At 43.5% G+C, this 16,919-nt stretch overlaps 1 protein-coding gene across 1 annotated transcript; it reads right to left on the bottom strand.

The window, feature by feature from the left end:
• Positions 1–6,300: 6,300 nt before the first annotated feature.
• Positions 6,301–15,672, bottom strand: DEGS1 (delta 4-desaturase, sphingolipid 1). Its single transcript, XM_043923890.1, has 3 exons — positions 15,449–15,672; positions 9,652–10,394; positions 6,301–6,797 (listed from the first exon to the last, which is right to left on the bottom strand). Exons 1-3 carry the CDS (start codon positions 15,528–15,530, stop codon positions 6,651–6,653), a joined length of 972 nt encoding a protein of 323 aa, XP_043779825.1. The 5' UTR covers positions 15,531–15,672; the 3' UTR covers positions 6,301–6,650.
• Between the last annotated feature and the right edge of the window lie 1,247 nt (positions 15,673–16,919).

Below are 16,919 nucleotides of genomic sequence, written 5' to 3'. Positions count from 1 at the left end.
ACATGGGAACATGTGTTCCTTTCTGCTGCCGCTGCAGGACTAGGCTCATTAGATAAGCCCCGTGAAGCTCGGTAGAGTCTGGGTTCTCCAGTCACTGTCTCAATCTCACATCCTGTCTCTAAGTGTGACCCTGTGCCAGTTACTTAATCTCTCTGAGGCTCAGTCTTCTCATCTATTAACTGAAGATATTAACAAAACTAACTGCTTTCCTGGTGGTAAAAAGTCTGCCTGCAATGCAGGAGACCAGTTTCAATCCCTTGGTCGGGAAGATCTCCCGGAGAAGGGAATGCCAACCCACTCCAGTATTCTTGCCTGGAGAATTTCATGAACAGAGGAGCCTGGCGGGCTATAGTCCATGGGGTTGCAAAGAGTCGGACACGACTAACACTTCAACTTTTTTTCTTTCCTATGTCACAGCCATGTTGAGAATGAAATAAGATAATTAATTAAAAACCTTAGTCCAGGGCTAGTGAATAATAGAATTCTCAATAAATGTCCACTGTGTTCACTATACCACTCTCAAAGGTTATCCAAATGCCCTCCATCTTTTACTTTGCTTCTGTTTTCAATGAAAGCTTCTGAAGTTTTAATAACCTCTATTGGTCTCCATTCATCAAGCACTTCAAGTCAAGCACTGACCCTGCTAGGCTTGGGTAACACAGAAATAAAAGATCATCCCAACCCTTAAGTTGCAGCCTCAGGGGGAAAACAAACTGTGTATTTAAATAGTGCTTGGTAAGCACAACTGTTGGGAGGGGGTGTTTGCTATGACCAGTGTGTTGTCTTGGCAGAACTCTATTAAGCCTTTGCCCTGCTTCATTCCGTACTCCAAGGCCAAATTTGCCTGTTACTCCAGGTGTTTCTTGACTTCCTACTTTTGCATTCCAGTTCCCTATGATGAAAAGGACATCTTTTTGGGTGTTAGTTCTAGAAGGCCTTGTAGGTCTTCATAGAACTGTTCAACTTCAGCTTCTTCAGCATTACTGGTTGGGGCATAGACTTGGATTACCGTGATATTGAATGGTTTGCCTTAGAAATGAACAGAGATCATTCTGTCATTTTGAGACTGCATCCAAGTACTGGATTTTGGACTCTTTTGTTGACTATGATGGCTGCTCCATTTCTTCTAAGGGATTCTTGCCCACAGTAGTAGATATAAAGGTCATCTGAGTTAAATTCACCCATTCCAGTCCATTTTAGTTCACTGATTCCTAAAATGTCGACATCCATTCTTGCCATCTCCTGTTTGATCACTTCCAATTGGCCTTGATTCATGGACCTAACATTCCAGGTTCCTATGCAATATTGCTCTTTATAGCATCGACCTTGCTTCCATCACCAGTCACATCCACAACTGGGTGTTGTTTTTGCTTTGGCTCCGTCTCTTCATTCTTTTTGGAGTTATTTCTCCACTGATATCTAGTAGCATATTGGGCACCTACCAACCTGGGGAGTTCATCTTTCAGTGTCCTATCATTTTGCCTTTTCATACTGTTCATGGGGTTCTCAAGGCAAGAATACTGAAGTGGTTTGCCATTCCCTTTTCCAGTGGACCACATTCTGTCAGAACTCTCCACTATGACCCGTCTGTCTCCACTATGAGCCCTACACGGCATGGTTTATAGTTTCATTGAGTTAGACAAGGCTGTGATCCATGTGATTAGATTGGTTAGTTTTTTTGTGATTGTGGTTTTCAGTCTGTCTGCCCTCTGATGGAGAAGGATAAGAGGCTTATGAAAGCTTCCTGATGGGATAGACTGACTGAGGGGGATACTGGATCTTGTTCTGATGGATGGGGCCATGCTCAGTAAATCTTTAATACAATGTTCTGTTGATGGGTGGAGCTGTTTTCCCTCCCTGCTATTTGCTGCTGCTGCTAAGTCCCTTCAGTCCTCTCTGACTCTGTGCGACCCCATAGACGGCAGCCCACCAGGCTCCCCTGTCCCTGGGATTCTCCAGGCCATAACACTGGAGCGGGTTGCCATTTCCTTCTCCAATGCATGAAAGTGAAAGTGAAGTCGCTCAGTCGTGTCCGACTCTTGGCGACCCCATGGACTGCAGCCCACCAGGCTCCTCCGTCCATGGGATTTTCCAGGCGAGAGTACTGGAGTGGGGTGCCATTGCCTTCTCTGCCCTGCTATTTACCTGGGGCCAAACTATGGTGGAGGTAATGAATGGTGACCTCCCTCAAAAGATCCCATGCATGTACTGCTACAGTCCGTGCCCCCAACCCTGCAGCAGGCCACCACCAACCCATGCCTTCGCCAGAGACTCCAGGATACCCACAGGCAAGTACACAACAGTCTCCTATGGGGTCACTATTCCTTTCTCCTGGGTCCTGGTGAACAAGGTTCTGTTGTGCCCTCCAAGAGTCTATTTCCCAGTCCTGTGTAAGTTCTGGCAGCTCTATGGTGGGGTTAATGGTGACCTCCTCCAAGGGGTCTTATGCCACACCCACACCCAGAGCCCGTGTCCCTGTGGCAGACCACTGCCGACCCGTCCCTCCACAGGAGACGCTCAAACACAGTTCTGTCTCAGTCCCTGTGGGGTCCCTGGGTCCTGGTGCGCTCAAGGTTTGTTTGAGCCCTCTGAGCATCTCTGGCGGGAATGGGGTTTGATTCTAAACATGAATTCACCCCTCCTACCATCTTGCTGGGGCTTCTCCTTTGGCCTTGGACATGGGGTGTCTCCTCACAGCCAATCCAGTGCCTACCGTCTGTCATAGCAAACACCCTCTTCCAACAACACAAGGGAAGACTCTACACGTGGATATCACCAGATGGTCAACCCTGAAATCAGATTGATTATATTTTTTGCAGCCAAAGATGGAGAAGCTCTATACAGTCAGCAAAAACAAGACCAGGAACTGACTATGGCTCAGATCATGAACTTCTTATTGCCAAATTCAGACTTAAATTGAAGAAAGTAGGGAAAACCACTAGACCATTCAGCTATGACCTAAATCAAATCCCTAACGATTATACAGTGGAAGTGAGAAATAGATTCAAGGGATTAGAGCTGATAGAGTGCCTGATGAACTGTGGACAGAGGTTCATGACACTGTACAGGAGACAAGGAGCAAGACCATCCCCAAGAAAAAGAAATGCAAAAAAGCAAAATAGCTGTGTGAGGAGGCCTTACACATAGCTGTGAAAAGAAGAGAAGCAAAAAGTAAAGGAGAAAAGGAAAGACATACCCATTTGAATGCAGAGTTCCAAATAGCAAGGAGAGATAAGAAAGCCTTCCTCAGTGATCAGTGCAAAGAAATCGAGGAAAACAATAGAATGGGAAAGACTAGAGATCTTTTCAAGAGAATTAGAGATACCAAGGGAACATTTCATGCAAAGATGGGCTCAATAAAGGACAGAAATGGTAGGGACCTAACAGAAGCAAAAGACATTAAGAGGTGGCAAGAATACACAGAAGAGCTGTACAAAAAAAGATCTTCACGACCCAGATAGTCACGATGGTGTGATCACTCACCTAGAGCCAGACATCCTGGAATGTGAAGTCAAGTGGGCCTTAGGAACAAAGCTAGTGGAGGTGATGGAATTCCAGTGGAGCTATTTCAAATCCTAAAAGATGAGGCTATGAAAGTGCTGCACCCAATATGCCAGCAAATTTGGAAAACTCGGCAGTGGCCACAGGACTAGAAAAAGTCAGTTTTCATTCCAATCCCTAAGAAAGGCAATGCCAAAGAATGCTCAAAGTACTGCACAATTGCACTCATCTCACACTCTAGCAAAGTAACGCTCAGAATTCTCCAAGCCAGGCTTCAACAATATGTGAACCGTGAATTTCCAGATGTTCAAGCTGGTTTTAGAAAAGGCAGAGGAACCAGAGATCAAATTGCCAACATCCGCTAGATCATCGAAAAAGCATGAGAGTTCCAGAAAAACATCTATTTCTGCTTTATTGACTATACCAAAGCCTTTGACTGTGTGGATCACACAAACTGTGGAAAATTCTTCAAGAGATGGGAATACCAGAGCACCTGACCTGACTCTTGAGAAATCTATATGCAGGTCAGGAAGCAATAGATAGAACTGGACATGGAACAACAGACTGGTTCCAAAAAGGGAAAGCAGTACATGAAGGCTGTATATTGTCACCCTGTCTATTTAACTTATATGCAGAGTACATCATGCGAAATGCTGGACTGGATGAAGCCCAAGCTGGAATTAAGATTGCAGGGAGAAATATAAAAAACCTGATATGCAAATGACACCACCCTTATGGCATAAAGCGAAGAAGAACTAAAGAGCCTCTTGATGAAAGTGAAAGAGGAGAGTGAAAAAGTTGGCTTAAAGAACAACATTCAGAAAACAAAGATCATGGCACCCGGTCCCATCACTTCATGGCAAATAGATGGGGAAACAGTGGGAACAGTGGCAGACTTTATTTTGGGGGGCTCCAAAATCACTGCAGATGGTGACTGCAGCCATGAAATAAAAAGACGCTTACTCCCTGGAAGAAAAGTTATGACCAATCTAGACAGCATATTAAAAAGCAGAGATATTACTTTGCCGACAAAGTTCCATCTAGTCAAGGCTATGGCTTTTCCAGTAGTCATGTATGGATGTGAGAGTTGGACTATAAAGAAAGCTGAGCACCGAAGAATTGATGCTTTTGAACTGTGGTGTTGGAGAAGACTCTTGAGAGTCCCTTAGACTGCAAGGAGATCCAACCATTCCATCCTAAAGGAAATCAGTCCTGAATGTTCTTTGGAAGGACTAATGTTGAAGCTGAAACTCCAATACTTTGGCCACCTGATGTGAAGAGCTGACTCATTTGAAAAGACCCTGATGCTGGGAAAGATTGAAGGCAAGAGAAGGGGATGACAGAGGATAAGGTGGCTGGATGGCATCACTGACTCAATGGACATGAGTTTGCGTAAACTCCAGGAGTTGGTGACGGACAGGGAGGCCCGGCGTGCTGCAGTCATTGGGGTCACAAAGAGTTGGACACGACTGAGTGACTGAACTGACCTGAAGCGCAAACGAGGTAAGCGCTGGTTGGAGAGTCCAAAAGTGGCACCTGACCTGATGGGAAGGTGGGTTGGGCTACTAAATACTGGTGTGAGCCTCAAGGACAAGCTACACAGGTCAGGAAGGCAGAAAGGGAATCTAGGCAGGAGGGTGAATGTGGGCGAAGCCACAGAACCTTGTCTCAGGACCTGTCCTTGCGCCTTCAAGGGGCTGCAGCCCAGCCTTCCTATGCCCTCCCCCTACCCCCGGTTCCTCCATCTCTCTTTGGAAGAGTGACTGCCAGTGACAGAAGGAATGGCCATAGTTGGCAGATGGGAGCCAGACTGGCCCAGAGATGTTAGGAGGCTGAAACCTCCACCAAGCAAGAAGAGGTGCGCAAGCAGAACCAAGAGGTTTGGGGAAGGACAATGAGGCACGCCCTCTACAGACCCAGCAGGAAATGGAACCGAGGGCTGGCCCAGCAGGAGATCTAGGGGCTTTCAGCACCAGCCTGGCACGGCAGGAGATCTAGGGGCTTTCAGCACCAGCCTGGCACGGCAGGAGATCTAGGGGCTTTCAGCACCAGCCTGGCGCGGCCACCTGCGGCAGCTGCAGCCAGAGCTCTACAGGCAAGGGGAGCGGAGGGTTCAGTGAGAACATGGGGCCCACTTAGTATCAAACCTATCGGCAGGTTTTACCAGATTCTTTTACTGGACTCGGTGTGTCCATCTGAATTGCAAAGTTGGTTCTATTATGACTCTAAATGTGTCCTTTGTCCCCCAAAATTAGGTCTGTGAAAAATCAATCCTTTTGAGGGTGAGTATTGTGCTCTTCAGCACCAGTAGGCAAAAGTGTAATACAGCTGAGAATTACACAAGTAGGAATTTTATAGTATCTCATCCTCAATACACCTGAGGGGTGGTGTTGTGTACAAATTGTAGGCTACTTGACTTCTTTGATACTGAAGATTACTTTTAAAATAGTTCACTGTATTACAATAAGTTTACCCGAGTGACATGTTTCAGGTCACCAGAGATGTCAGCCTAACAACCCCCAATACTGGCTACTTGACACCAGCCATTTACCATCAGACCCAACCAGTTTCGGCAGAAATGAAATGACATAAAACTATCAGTAAAGCTACTTCTAATCTGAGAGTCCACGTAGAAAAGGAAGTTGAGTTGTTGGACATGATTGAATTCAATAACGTCCTTACTTATGAGTAAGCTTGTGCTGGACTCAGTCAGCTCACCCCAGTCTCCAGTTATAGTGTAAAGATAGTCAATTAAAAAAAAAAAAGTGATTAAAAAAAAAAAGTGATAAACACTATTTATTGTGATTAATAGCTCAGTTTATTAGCTATTTTAATAAAGTAAATCCTTATAGTGAAAACAACATACTAGAAATAGCTTTTTAAAAGCTTTTTTTATGATATGCTTACAAAGGGTCAGACCTAAGTGAAAACATCCACCACAGTGGTAATATAATGAGTAAAGCTGAACACTGCACAGACAGACTGACTCTTTAAAGCCAGATTAGCTTCTTGACACCATGAAGATCATACTCTGAATTTGTATGAGGGCAGCTTCTAAACATAGTTGGTCTTAATTTAATAATGCAAAAATTCCACTTTCTCAGTTATGATCAAGTTTCAGAGAGGAGTTCCTTTGGTCTTAACGACATTTACTCCTGAACCTCATTGCCTTTCCGATGCCTCTTCATTCTCGAATAGGGACTTATTGTGTCATCCGTCACAAAATCATACAGCACTTTTATCCAGGAGTTGTAGTGGGGGAGGGTGTCATAGTACTCAGCAGCTATTTTCCTCACCTAGAAGGGAAAAAATACAGCAAGATGAATAATGGGTGTTAACAGAGTCCTATTAAAGACGACAGATGGATGTCTGACACGCACACTCAAAAAAGAAGCCATGAGACTTTCTCCTACCTCCCTCTCAAATAAATAACAGCAGCAGCTTTGGGAATTCTAAACAGAAAGCAGTTTACATTTTGGGAATAAACCATCCTTGACCCTCTAGGATTACTGACTCTTTCCAACAAGCTCTGAGGGATTAGTTTACTTGTAAATTTACTTGTAGTTTACTAGCTTACTTGTAAATGTGGCACTTGCCATCTTTTAACAACAAATACTTGCAATCCAATCAACTTGATGTTTTTTAAATGTCATACTGAATGACTGGCACTGCAGGGTTTAAAGGCACCACTTGACACTGCCATTAAGGAACCTGCCTGCAAATACTGATCAATTATTGTGGCATGCCAGTTAGAAATTAATCACTTATCAAGTGTACAATTCAGCCACCTCAAGTTGAGAATGTCTTTTTTTTTAAAAATGACTACTGCCAGTGTGATCAGCAAGCGAGACTAGTTAGGGCGGAGTAAAACACTGTTTTCAACAAAATGTGATTGCAGTGATGGTTGTAAGGCTCTGAACAATCTAAAAACCACTAAATTGTACATTTTAAGTGTATGAATTGTATCTATGAGTTACATTTCAATAGAGAGGTTGAAAGAAACCTTGTTATGCATATCTATTAACTAACCATGTGATTGTTACATGCAACATAATTACTGCAACACAACTATTGCAGAACAAGGTACTTCTTGGTATACACCACAGAACAGGCAGGAAAGGAAGACCACAGAACTTTGAGAATGTCTGTTAGTTCAGCTATGCGTGGAATGGAGTGGGAAATAAATTCTCACTGATGAACCATGAGCAGGTAATGTTTGAGCTGAAATAAGTTTTCAGTTTACGAACTGCTCAAGAAAATTACAAGTCAAAATATGCGGCTTATGTTGGAAAAAGTGAATTATTTTGTTCAAAGGTGACCAGCTTTCTCCTTAAACCATGTCATGTCCAACTCTTTTTGCGAGCCCATGGACTGTAGCCCACCAAGCTCCTCTGTCCATGAGATTTCCCAGGCAAGAATACTGGAGTGGGTTGACATTTCCTTCTCCAGGGGATCTTCTTGACCCAGGGATCGAAACTGTGTCTCCTGCATTGCAGGCAGATTCTTTACCACTGAGCCACCTGAGAAGCCCTAATCTCTTAAAAATACAAAAATGTACTTTCCTAGGCAGGGAAGAGGTGAGCAAAGGTGGGCACACTCTCCAACCAAAATGACACAAAATAGCCACACTGGCACATCACACAAGGTTCAAACTGTCTTCAGCCAGCTGTGTGGTGATTTCCCCTTTTATTTTGAAAAACACAAAACCGACAGAAAAGTTGAAAGAACAATAAAACCAACACCCATATGCTCTTCATTTAGGTCCACCAATTAACACTATGCCACAGCTACTTTCTTTTTCTCTCTCTATGATATAGACCACATACTTTGCTCTTTGCTGAAAGAGAAGTTGCAGATATTATGTGCAAACTTACCCTGAATATTTCACCCTAAATATTCAACACATATCTCCTAAGAAAAAGGTATGTGATCAGTCGTGTCTGAGTCTTTGCAACCCCATGGACTGGTGCCTGCCAGGCTCCTCTGTCCACAGAATTTTCCCAGCAAGAATATTGGGACGGGTTGCCATTTCCTTCTCCAGGGGATCTTCCCAACCCAGGGATCAAACCTGCATCTCCTGCACTAGAAGGCAGATTCTTTGCCACTTAGCCACCTGGGAAGCCCAAGAACAAGGACATTTCCCAACAAAACCATAATACCATTCCACACCCAAGAAACTTAACACTGACACAGTATTATCTATTATGTGGTTCATGTTCAAAACTTCCCCACTAACTCAATGTCCTTTCTAGATTTTTCTTTCCTCAACTAGTAATCCAATCAATAATCAAATGTTACGTTTAGTTGTCATGTTGTATGCAAGTCTGTAAACAGTCAACAGTTAAAAACTTAAGAGGAAATCTATAAAATTTGGGTGAGTAGATATGCTAGCATAAAATTATCTGGTTATGGTTTCCTTAATATCACAGCTAAAAAAAATAAAAAATCAAGAAAAACTGATACTACATCTCCTACAACTTCCCCTTTTTAGAATTACAGAAACATTTTTTGGTAATGGAAGTGTAAAAGCTATCTATTCTGAGGATGGAAAGTCTAATAAGAGAATTCATCAGAAATATAACTGAAGTTTGGGAGAGGATTATCCTTTGGGGAAGGATGACAGGATGAGTGTCAATATGCTGCCTTTCATTTATTCCACAAGCAGTAAGATAAAAGTCTACTGTGACGGGAAACGGATGGTCCCTGCGTGTGGGAAGTCTGCACCCCTGGAAACTGACATTCACTTATTTTGCAGAGCAATTATGCAGGGTATCTGTATTTCACAATAAACCAACATAAACTTTAGCTAAGTGTATTCAGTTTAACAATGATAAAGGTTATGTAAATTTTTGCTGCCTAGACAGAGGGAATTTCATTTTCCATTTCTGAATTACTTTACATGTCAGTTGATTCTACAGACCCCCCAACATTCTAAACCTTACGTGTCACCACAAGGCTTAGGGATCTAGGACAATGAGCTCTGTAAAATTAGGCTGCCCAACTCAGGACTTTTAAGACTCTTGCTGTTTTCTTTGATGAACTGCCTAGATGGACAAAATATACTATATTTCATTTTAAATGAGCAAGTCAAGACTAATTGTGATCACAGAACCATCAGAAATTAGAACATGTATAAAATCCTTTACTCACCAGGGGAAGGCTTTTTCCGGGAATGTTGGGAAAGTCGTGGTGTTCATTATGGTAACCCACATTGAAGGTGAGTAAATTCAGAGGCCCATAATATGAGTAAGTTTCATGTCCCTTTAAGAACATATAATGTTCAGCAATAAAATGTCCAGAAATCGGGTGCAAACCTAGGCCAAGTAAGGAGGCTGCCAACATGTAGACTAAAGATTTAACTCCCAAAACATAGTAAATCACGATGTCAAAAGTGATCTGAATCACAGTATTGATTATTTCCAGATAAGAGATTGGTTTGGGGTTGATGAACAGAGGTCGAAAAGCATAAAAGAGAGGCTGAAGGATGACCCATATAAACTTTCTGAAAGTAGTACAGAAGAACCAGCCTTCAAAGTCGGTTGGAATGTCCACATCAATGCCGTCGCCTCCGAGGTATCGATGATGATCCATGTGATATCTCTTAAAGGAAATTGAATATGGGACACCAATAGGGAGATTGGCAAATATTCCAAACCAACGATTCCACATAGCTTTGCAATGGCCAAAGGCACTGTTGTGGGAAACTTCATGAATAGCCAGAGTCATTGAATGATTAATGCAGCTGCCAAAGGCATATGCCCAAAACAGGACCCATTTCCAGTCTAAGTCCTTTACTAAGTAAAATGCAACAAACTGAGTGAGAACCATCATAATTACAATCCATATCAAGTTGGAATCAGGTTTCATTAAGGATTTTATCTCTGGATACTTTGCTGTAAGGAAAAAAACAAACAAAGAATCACAGACTGAGAAAAGTGCATTAACAGTTCTGCAAGTAAACTAATATCAATTTACACATCAATTAATTTTTTCCAAATCATATGCTCTCTTTGAGACTATCAAATATTCATCTACTACAGGGAAGGGGTATATTCTTTTTTAATAATAGGTATATTTTGATGTGGACCATTTTTAATGTCTTTATTGAATTTGTTACAATACCACTTCTGTTTCATCTTAGCTCTCTAACTAGGGATGGAACCAACACCCCCTGCATTGGAAGTCTTTTTTTTTCTTTAAATAGAGTATGCATGGGTGCTAAGTCGTTTCTGACTCTTTGCAACTCTGGACTGTAGCCTGCCAGGCTCCTCTGTCCAGGGCCCAGGCAAGGATACTGGAGTGGGTTGCCATGCCCTCCTCCAGGGTGGAAGGTGAAATCTTAACCACTATCGTATCCTGCCAGGGAAGTCCCGGGAAGATGTATATTCTAACAGTAAAGTCACTAAATATCATGTCACAACAAATTTGAGAATTTTTGTAGGAAAAAATGAACCTCAAAATCTAGACCCTCCTACATTAACAGAAAGATGGTCACAACATGAATAAATGTTATCTAGTTCCCTTTTCACTCTTAAAAATTTTTGTATGTTAAATTTGTAAGATTTACAAAAGTGGCAATCATAGTCTGATAAACTAATGTATCTGACTTAGGTTTTATGATTTCCTTATACTGACTAGGTCACTTCTACTTGCCAGTTTGTTGTAACTTCTAACCACTTCCATATTTTCAGACATTTAGATGTATAAATTTCTGCCAATGTAGACTTCTAGTTATCTCAAATTAGTGTAAATTCTAAAGAACTCTATCGATTCACAATGCCGCTTTCTTTCCTTTCCTTCTGCATTAGAACTGAACAGTGCTAATTTGTGTTAGATTATTATTTGTTGACTTCACACACAAATATCTAACCAAGTATTATGGAATATGCTAATAATAAAAACCTCTGCATTTCGCCTAAAGGGAAATGCAGATTCTTCTTCATATCCTGCCACTCCAGATAATGGAAGCCCAGATACACACTTCGATTTTGTGGGTTGGCAAGTATGTTTGACCCAGCACAGCAAAAAAAAGAAGGTAAGTCCAGTTTCATATATATAAGGATTTGGTTAATTCAAGGTAATTCTTCTTGTTCCTTTCCTTTCCCCTCTCCTATCCCTAACTTCTCATCTTTCTTGCTGTTAGTCCATTTCATCAGTGTTAACAATTTTGTAGGCAACAGGTCAAAAAAAGTAATCTTATGGGTTTGAGTCTAAAACTAATTATCCTGGGATAAATGAAAAGCTCAAATAAGTCTTTCATTTAAATATGGGCACTTCCAACAGTTATTCAAACATAAAATAACAAAGTATTCAGTTCATTGGTGAATAAGTAATAATTCTTTTGTATTAAAATGTTATTTATATTTAGGGCTTCAGCATTTTTAGTTTAAATAAAATTTGATTAAATGGACATATCTGACAAAAGACAGAAGATAACACATTTTGCAGGTGTAATAATATATAAAAATCAACACTAGGATGCCAATATAATTAAACAGGGGAAAGAATAGTCTTTTCAACAAATGGTGCTGAAACAACTGGTCATCCACATGTAAAAGAATAAAACTGGACCTCTCTCTTATACCATACACAAAAATTACCTGGCTACAAAAAGGAATGGAGTACTGATACATGCCACAACATGAGTGAACCTTGAAAACATTATGCTAAGTGAAAGAAGTCAGTCACAAAAGACCAAGTATTATGACCTCATTCATAAGAAATGTCCAGAATAGAAAAATCTATAGAAACAGAAAGGTTAGTGTTTGCCCAGGACTGGAAGTGTGAGTGAAGGATATACTCAATGCTAATGAGTATAAGGTTTCTTCTTGGGGTGACAAGAACTTTCTAAAGATTAGATTGCAGTAATAGTTTAAAACTGTGAATATATTAAAAAAAAAAAAAAAAAACCACCACCACCCCACTGAATTGTACACTTTAAATAGGTGAGCTTTGGGGATTTCCCTGGCAGTGTAGTGGTTAAGACTGTGCTTCCAATGCAGGGGGCTCAGGTTCCATCTCTGGTCAGAAAACTAAGATCCCACAGGCTGTGCAGCAAGGGCAAAAACAAAAAAGGGGACGGGAAGGGGGAACTTTACAGTATGTGAATTATATCTTAATGAGACAGTTAAAAAAGTTTCCCAGTAGAAGTACAGCAGTAAAAAAAAAAAAAAAAGAAGTACAGCAGTAAAAGGAACATTTCTTGCAATTATATGACCTACTAATAATTGTCCTTTGCCTGATAGCTCAGATGGTAAAGAATCCGCCTGCAATGCAGGAAATCCCAGTTCGATTCCTGGGTTGGGAAGATCCCCTGGAGAAGGGAAAAGCTACCCACTCCAGTATTCTTGGGCTTCCCTTATGGCTCAGCTGGTAAAGAATCCACCTGCAATGTGAGACATCTGGGTTCGATCCCTGGGTTGGGAAGATCCCCTGGAGAAGGGAAAGGCTACCCACTCCAGTATTCTGGCCTGGAGAATTCCATGGACTGTACAGTCCATGAGGTGGCAGAGTCAGACATGAGACTTTTATTTTCACTTCACTTTCACTTTCTGATGGCTCAGTGGTAAAGAATCTGCCTGTCAATGCAGGAAATGCAGGTTCAATTCCTGGGTGGGGAAGATGCCCTGAAGAAGGAAATGGCAAACCACTCCAGTAAGCTTGCTTGGGAAATCCCATGCACAGAGGAGCCTGGTGGGCTACAGTCCATGGGCTTGCAGAGAGTGGGACATGACTGAGCGACTAAACAACAATAGTAATGGTCCAATCAATAGCTTTCATTAGTTTTGTACATAAATTTTGTAAATTTAGTGTATGGATGTTGGCTGTTATCATATCCATGTTCTCTTGCGCCTCTCTCCTTGTCAAAACTTGACACATTTCAAAAATATCTCATCATTTAAGTATAATTTAAACAAATTTCCAGATTCTTATCTTTTCTGAGGTTATTCCATCTCCACCGCTGAAATGGAACGCTGAGCAGTATTTACCCCTGCAGGGAAAATGATTGGTATCTTCATCGGGAAATATTGTAGTCCTTTTACTTTCCAAGTGAAATGGTCCAGTGATAATAAGTTCATGGAAAAAAGGTTCATGTTGAGATAAGCATGGACAAACACCTTTTCACTTCCTTGATTTTCTGAATATTAAACAGATAGCTAAGTTCCAGTATTCAGGAGTTGGTTTTTACAGGGTGGAGACCAGATTATTCTTATGCATGTATTGATTAAGCATAGATTAAAATGTACTATACGCCACCTCTCATGTGTGATTTGCAAAATACACATTTTGATTAAAAACAGAAAAGAAAGCATCCAAGAACCAAAGTCTCTTAAAGGGCTAGCCTTAACAGCAACTATAAATGTTCAAATTCCCAGCTTATTGATTCGATTTTTAAAAATCCATTTCAATTTCCCACAATTTATAAATTTATTTAACAGAGTAGAGTCCCTAGTGTCAGAAGGATATGGGTTTAAATCTCGATTCATCCATTTATTAGTTATATGATCACGTGTTACCTAACTCAGGTTCCATTGTTTGCCAATACTTGAGAGACAAGTATTGGTTGGAAAGGAACAGTTGCTTTATTCAGGAGGCCGGCAATCTGGAGAAGGCGAACTGGTGTTCAACAGCCAACTCTGAAGAGTCTGCTCAACTATGGAAGTTTTTAAAGGTCTAATTTCTTTCCTTTTGTGAAAACATAACATTTCTACCTTACTCCAGCAAAGAGCAGGGACTTGCCTTTTCTTTTCATCGGCGAATGGATGCTGACAAGAAAAACTAGGGGGATACTCTGTGTGAGAAATAATTCCTCTTATTCAACTTGCCACCCATTAGTTAACAGATTTTCAAAACAAAAGCCAACGTTGTGGTAGAATCTAACCCAGATCAGAATGCCCCTCTAACACTTATTCACTTCTACCACATCTTTAAAATAGGGGTAACACTGACGTAGTCACTGGAAAGATTAAATTGGGTAATGTTTGTAAAGCACTCAACACAGTACCTAACACAACCCTGGGAGAGATGAGAGAATTCTCTATATAATATAGAAGCTGCAAACAGCTGAGCGCCTGACACCTCCGGAGACTTGTTAGGGCCTAGTTTAACCTGGTGTAAAGGCCCTAAATTAGCAGTCAGGGAACCAGAAGGCTAATCTTGGCAAGTCTTTCATACTTAGCATTTTCGTCCAAAAAAACTGGGATGGATGAAAAATAAACATGAATCTGCACCTCTCGCATCCCAGCCTTACGAGATCAGCGTGAGCACCCCAAGACACAGGCCCTGGAAAGGTTACCCTTCCGGTCCGAAAGGCCCCTGGGGGCAAACGGGTCGGATACAACCGGCCCCCTCCCTGGGCCCAATACTGCAGCCGCCGGCGTCGGGATCGCTAGCGGGCGTCGGCCAGCGTCCGCGCGCCCCGCGTGTGGGCCTCTAGATGCTCCGGGACCACGCCCTTCCTCGCACACGCTCGCAGCCTGGCTTCGACCGGGCCCGCCGGGCAGAGGAAGAAGGGAGAGGAAGAGAAAGAGGCGGGGGAGGGGGGGGGAAGGGGGAGGGGGAAGGGAGAGGAGGAGATCACTGCGCCCACCGGCAGCACGAGTATCTCCGAGCGAGAGGATCTACCCGAGTGCTGTCGGGCCGAGGGGACCCGGCTGTAAGCAAACCCCGTCCCAGAACGGAGGCCCGCGCTCGGGGGCGCGCCTGTGCCTCCCCCGCCGAAGGTCCGGGGCCGCGCGGCCGGGCGGGAGCGCGCGGGGGATCCCTGCCTCACGAGCCGGGCCGGAGCCCGGGAGCGCCGGCCCCGCACGAGCCCGGGCGGCGGCGGGACGCGGCCGGGAGCGGGCTCTTAACGGGCTTCGGGCGCACAGGGGCCGCCGCGGGGAAGGCGGGTCCAGGTGGCGGGAGGCCGCGCACGCACATAACGGGGCGCGGGCCCGAGCCTCACCCAGGATCTCCTGGCGCCGAGTAGCGTGCGGCTGATCGGTGTAGACCCACTCGAAGTCTTCTCGCGAAACGCGGTTCCCCATGGCGGCGGCGGCTCGCGGGCCAGCAGCGGGCTCTCGCTCCTATCCACTCTCCTCCTGGGCGGAGGCGAAAGCGAAGGCGGCCACTCCGCAACTCGTGTCAGCCGGCGGCCGAGGGGCGGGAGCGGAGACGCAGGCCGGGGCGGAGTCCCGAGGCCCCGCCCCCCGGCCTGGGTGCGGTGGGCGGGCGCCCCCTCCGCGGGGCGGGATTCCGTTGCTCCGCGGCGCTGGTTTCTTGCTTTTTGTGTGACTCGGCTGCAAGCTGGAATGCCGAATTCCTGCAAGTCCCAGCTCCCCGAGGCCTGTCCTGCGCGGTGCTGGTGCCCGACCCCGGGAAAAGGTTTTTGAAAAAGGCAGGAAAGGTCTCAAGTGAAATGAGATTGCGCTTTAGCGCCTCGCGGGGAGGCTGGAGCTTGAGCCCAAGAATCCTTGGTCAGTAATCAGTGGCAACTTGCCCAAGTTTTAATTTTGAAAAGCAAATTATTTACTGAGCTGTTTTTGGCTGCCTCCTCGAAATAATACCTCAGGAAAAAATGCGGAGCGTGTGGTGATTAAGAGCTAATTAAGAAAAAGGGAATCACTCTCGTTGAGAGTGAAAAATCATGAGGAATTTGTTGTTCTGCCTGAATTATTCTGGTGTGACCACTTCTCTTCTAAGTTCATTGCTCAGCCTTACATCTGTCACAGGTCGTTTGAACCACCGCCTGTTCCTGAAAGAGAGGACATTTTGTCTCAAAATTAGTTACCACTTCTCCAATAAAAAAGAAACTGACTAAGATTACAAAAAGGAAGATAACCAACAGGATATTCTCGGTAAAACACCACATACACACATGCATACAACCACAACCAAGTGTGATCAAATACCTAGAACCAAATGCTAATGTATAGAAAATAGCAGAGAGGAGCACGTTAAACTACACCACAGAGATAGAATCAGCAAGATCTGACTGTGGGGAATTCTGTAGGACAACATCCTGAGTACTTTAATAAATAAAATGCAAGGGGAACAAACAAAAGAGGGAAAACCAACAGATTAAAAGGGCTGCAAAAAATGTCAATCAACTGAAATTTATTGACTTTGTATTTTAAGTCTTTTACAAACTGTATTTACAGCATTTTAGGGGTGTGTGTGTGGTGTGTGTGTGTGTGTGTGTGTGTGTGGCTGTTCTGGGTCTTCCTTACTTTGCGGGCTCTTCTCTAGTTGCAGTGAGCAGGCTTCTCATTGTGGTGGCTTCTCTTGTTTCAGAGAACAGGCCCTAGGGCCAGCCCCCCCTCACCCCCTCCCGGGGCGTGAGTAATTGCCACTCCTCAGCTGTAGAACACAGGCTCAATAGTTCTGGCAAGGGCTTAGTTGCCTGAGGCATGTGGGATCTTCCTGGATCAGAGATG

The sequence above is a fragment of the Cervus elaphus genome, chromosome 14 (genome assembly GCF_910594005.1).
Source record: "Cervus elaphus chromosome 14, mCerEla1.1, whole genome shotgun sequence".
Classification (NCBI taxonomy): domain Eukaryota; kingdom Metazoa; phylum Chordata; class Mammalia; order Artiodactyla; family Cervidae; genus Cervus; species Cervus elaphus.
The sequence above is the reverse complement of the archived record's forward strand: the minus strand, read 5'-3'. Positions and strand labels throughout refer to the sequence as shown.

Excerpts from the sequence above, each read along its gene's own strand:
- DEGS1 (XM_043923890.1), bottom strand. The coding sequence starts at position 15,530 with ATGGGGAACCGCGTTTCGCGAGAAGACTTCGAGTGGGTCTACACCGAT. Across the intron at positions 10,395-15,448 it reads TCGGCGCCAGGAGATCCTGG|CAAAGTATCCAGAGATAAAA; the intron begins GTGAGGCTCGGG and ends TTTTCCTTACAG. Across the intron at positions 6,798-9,651 it reads CCGGAAAAAGCCTTCCCCTG|GTGAGGAAAATAGCTGCTGA; the intron begins GTGAGTAAAGGA and ends TTTCCCTTCTAG.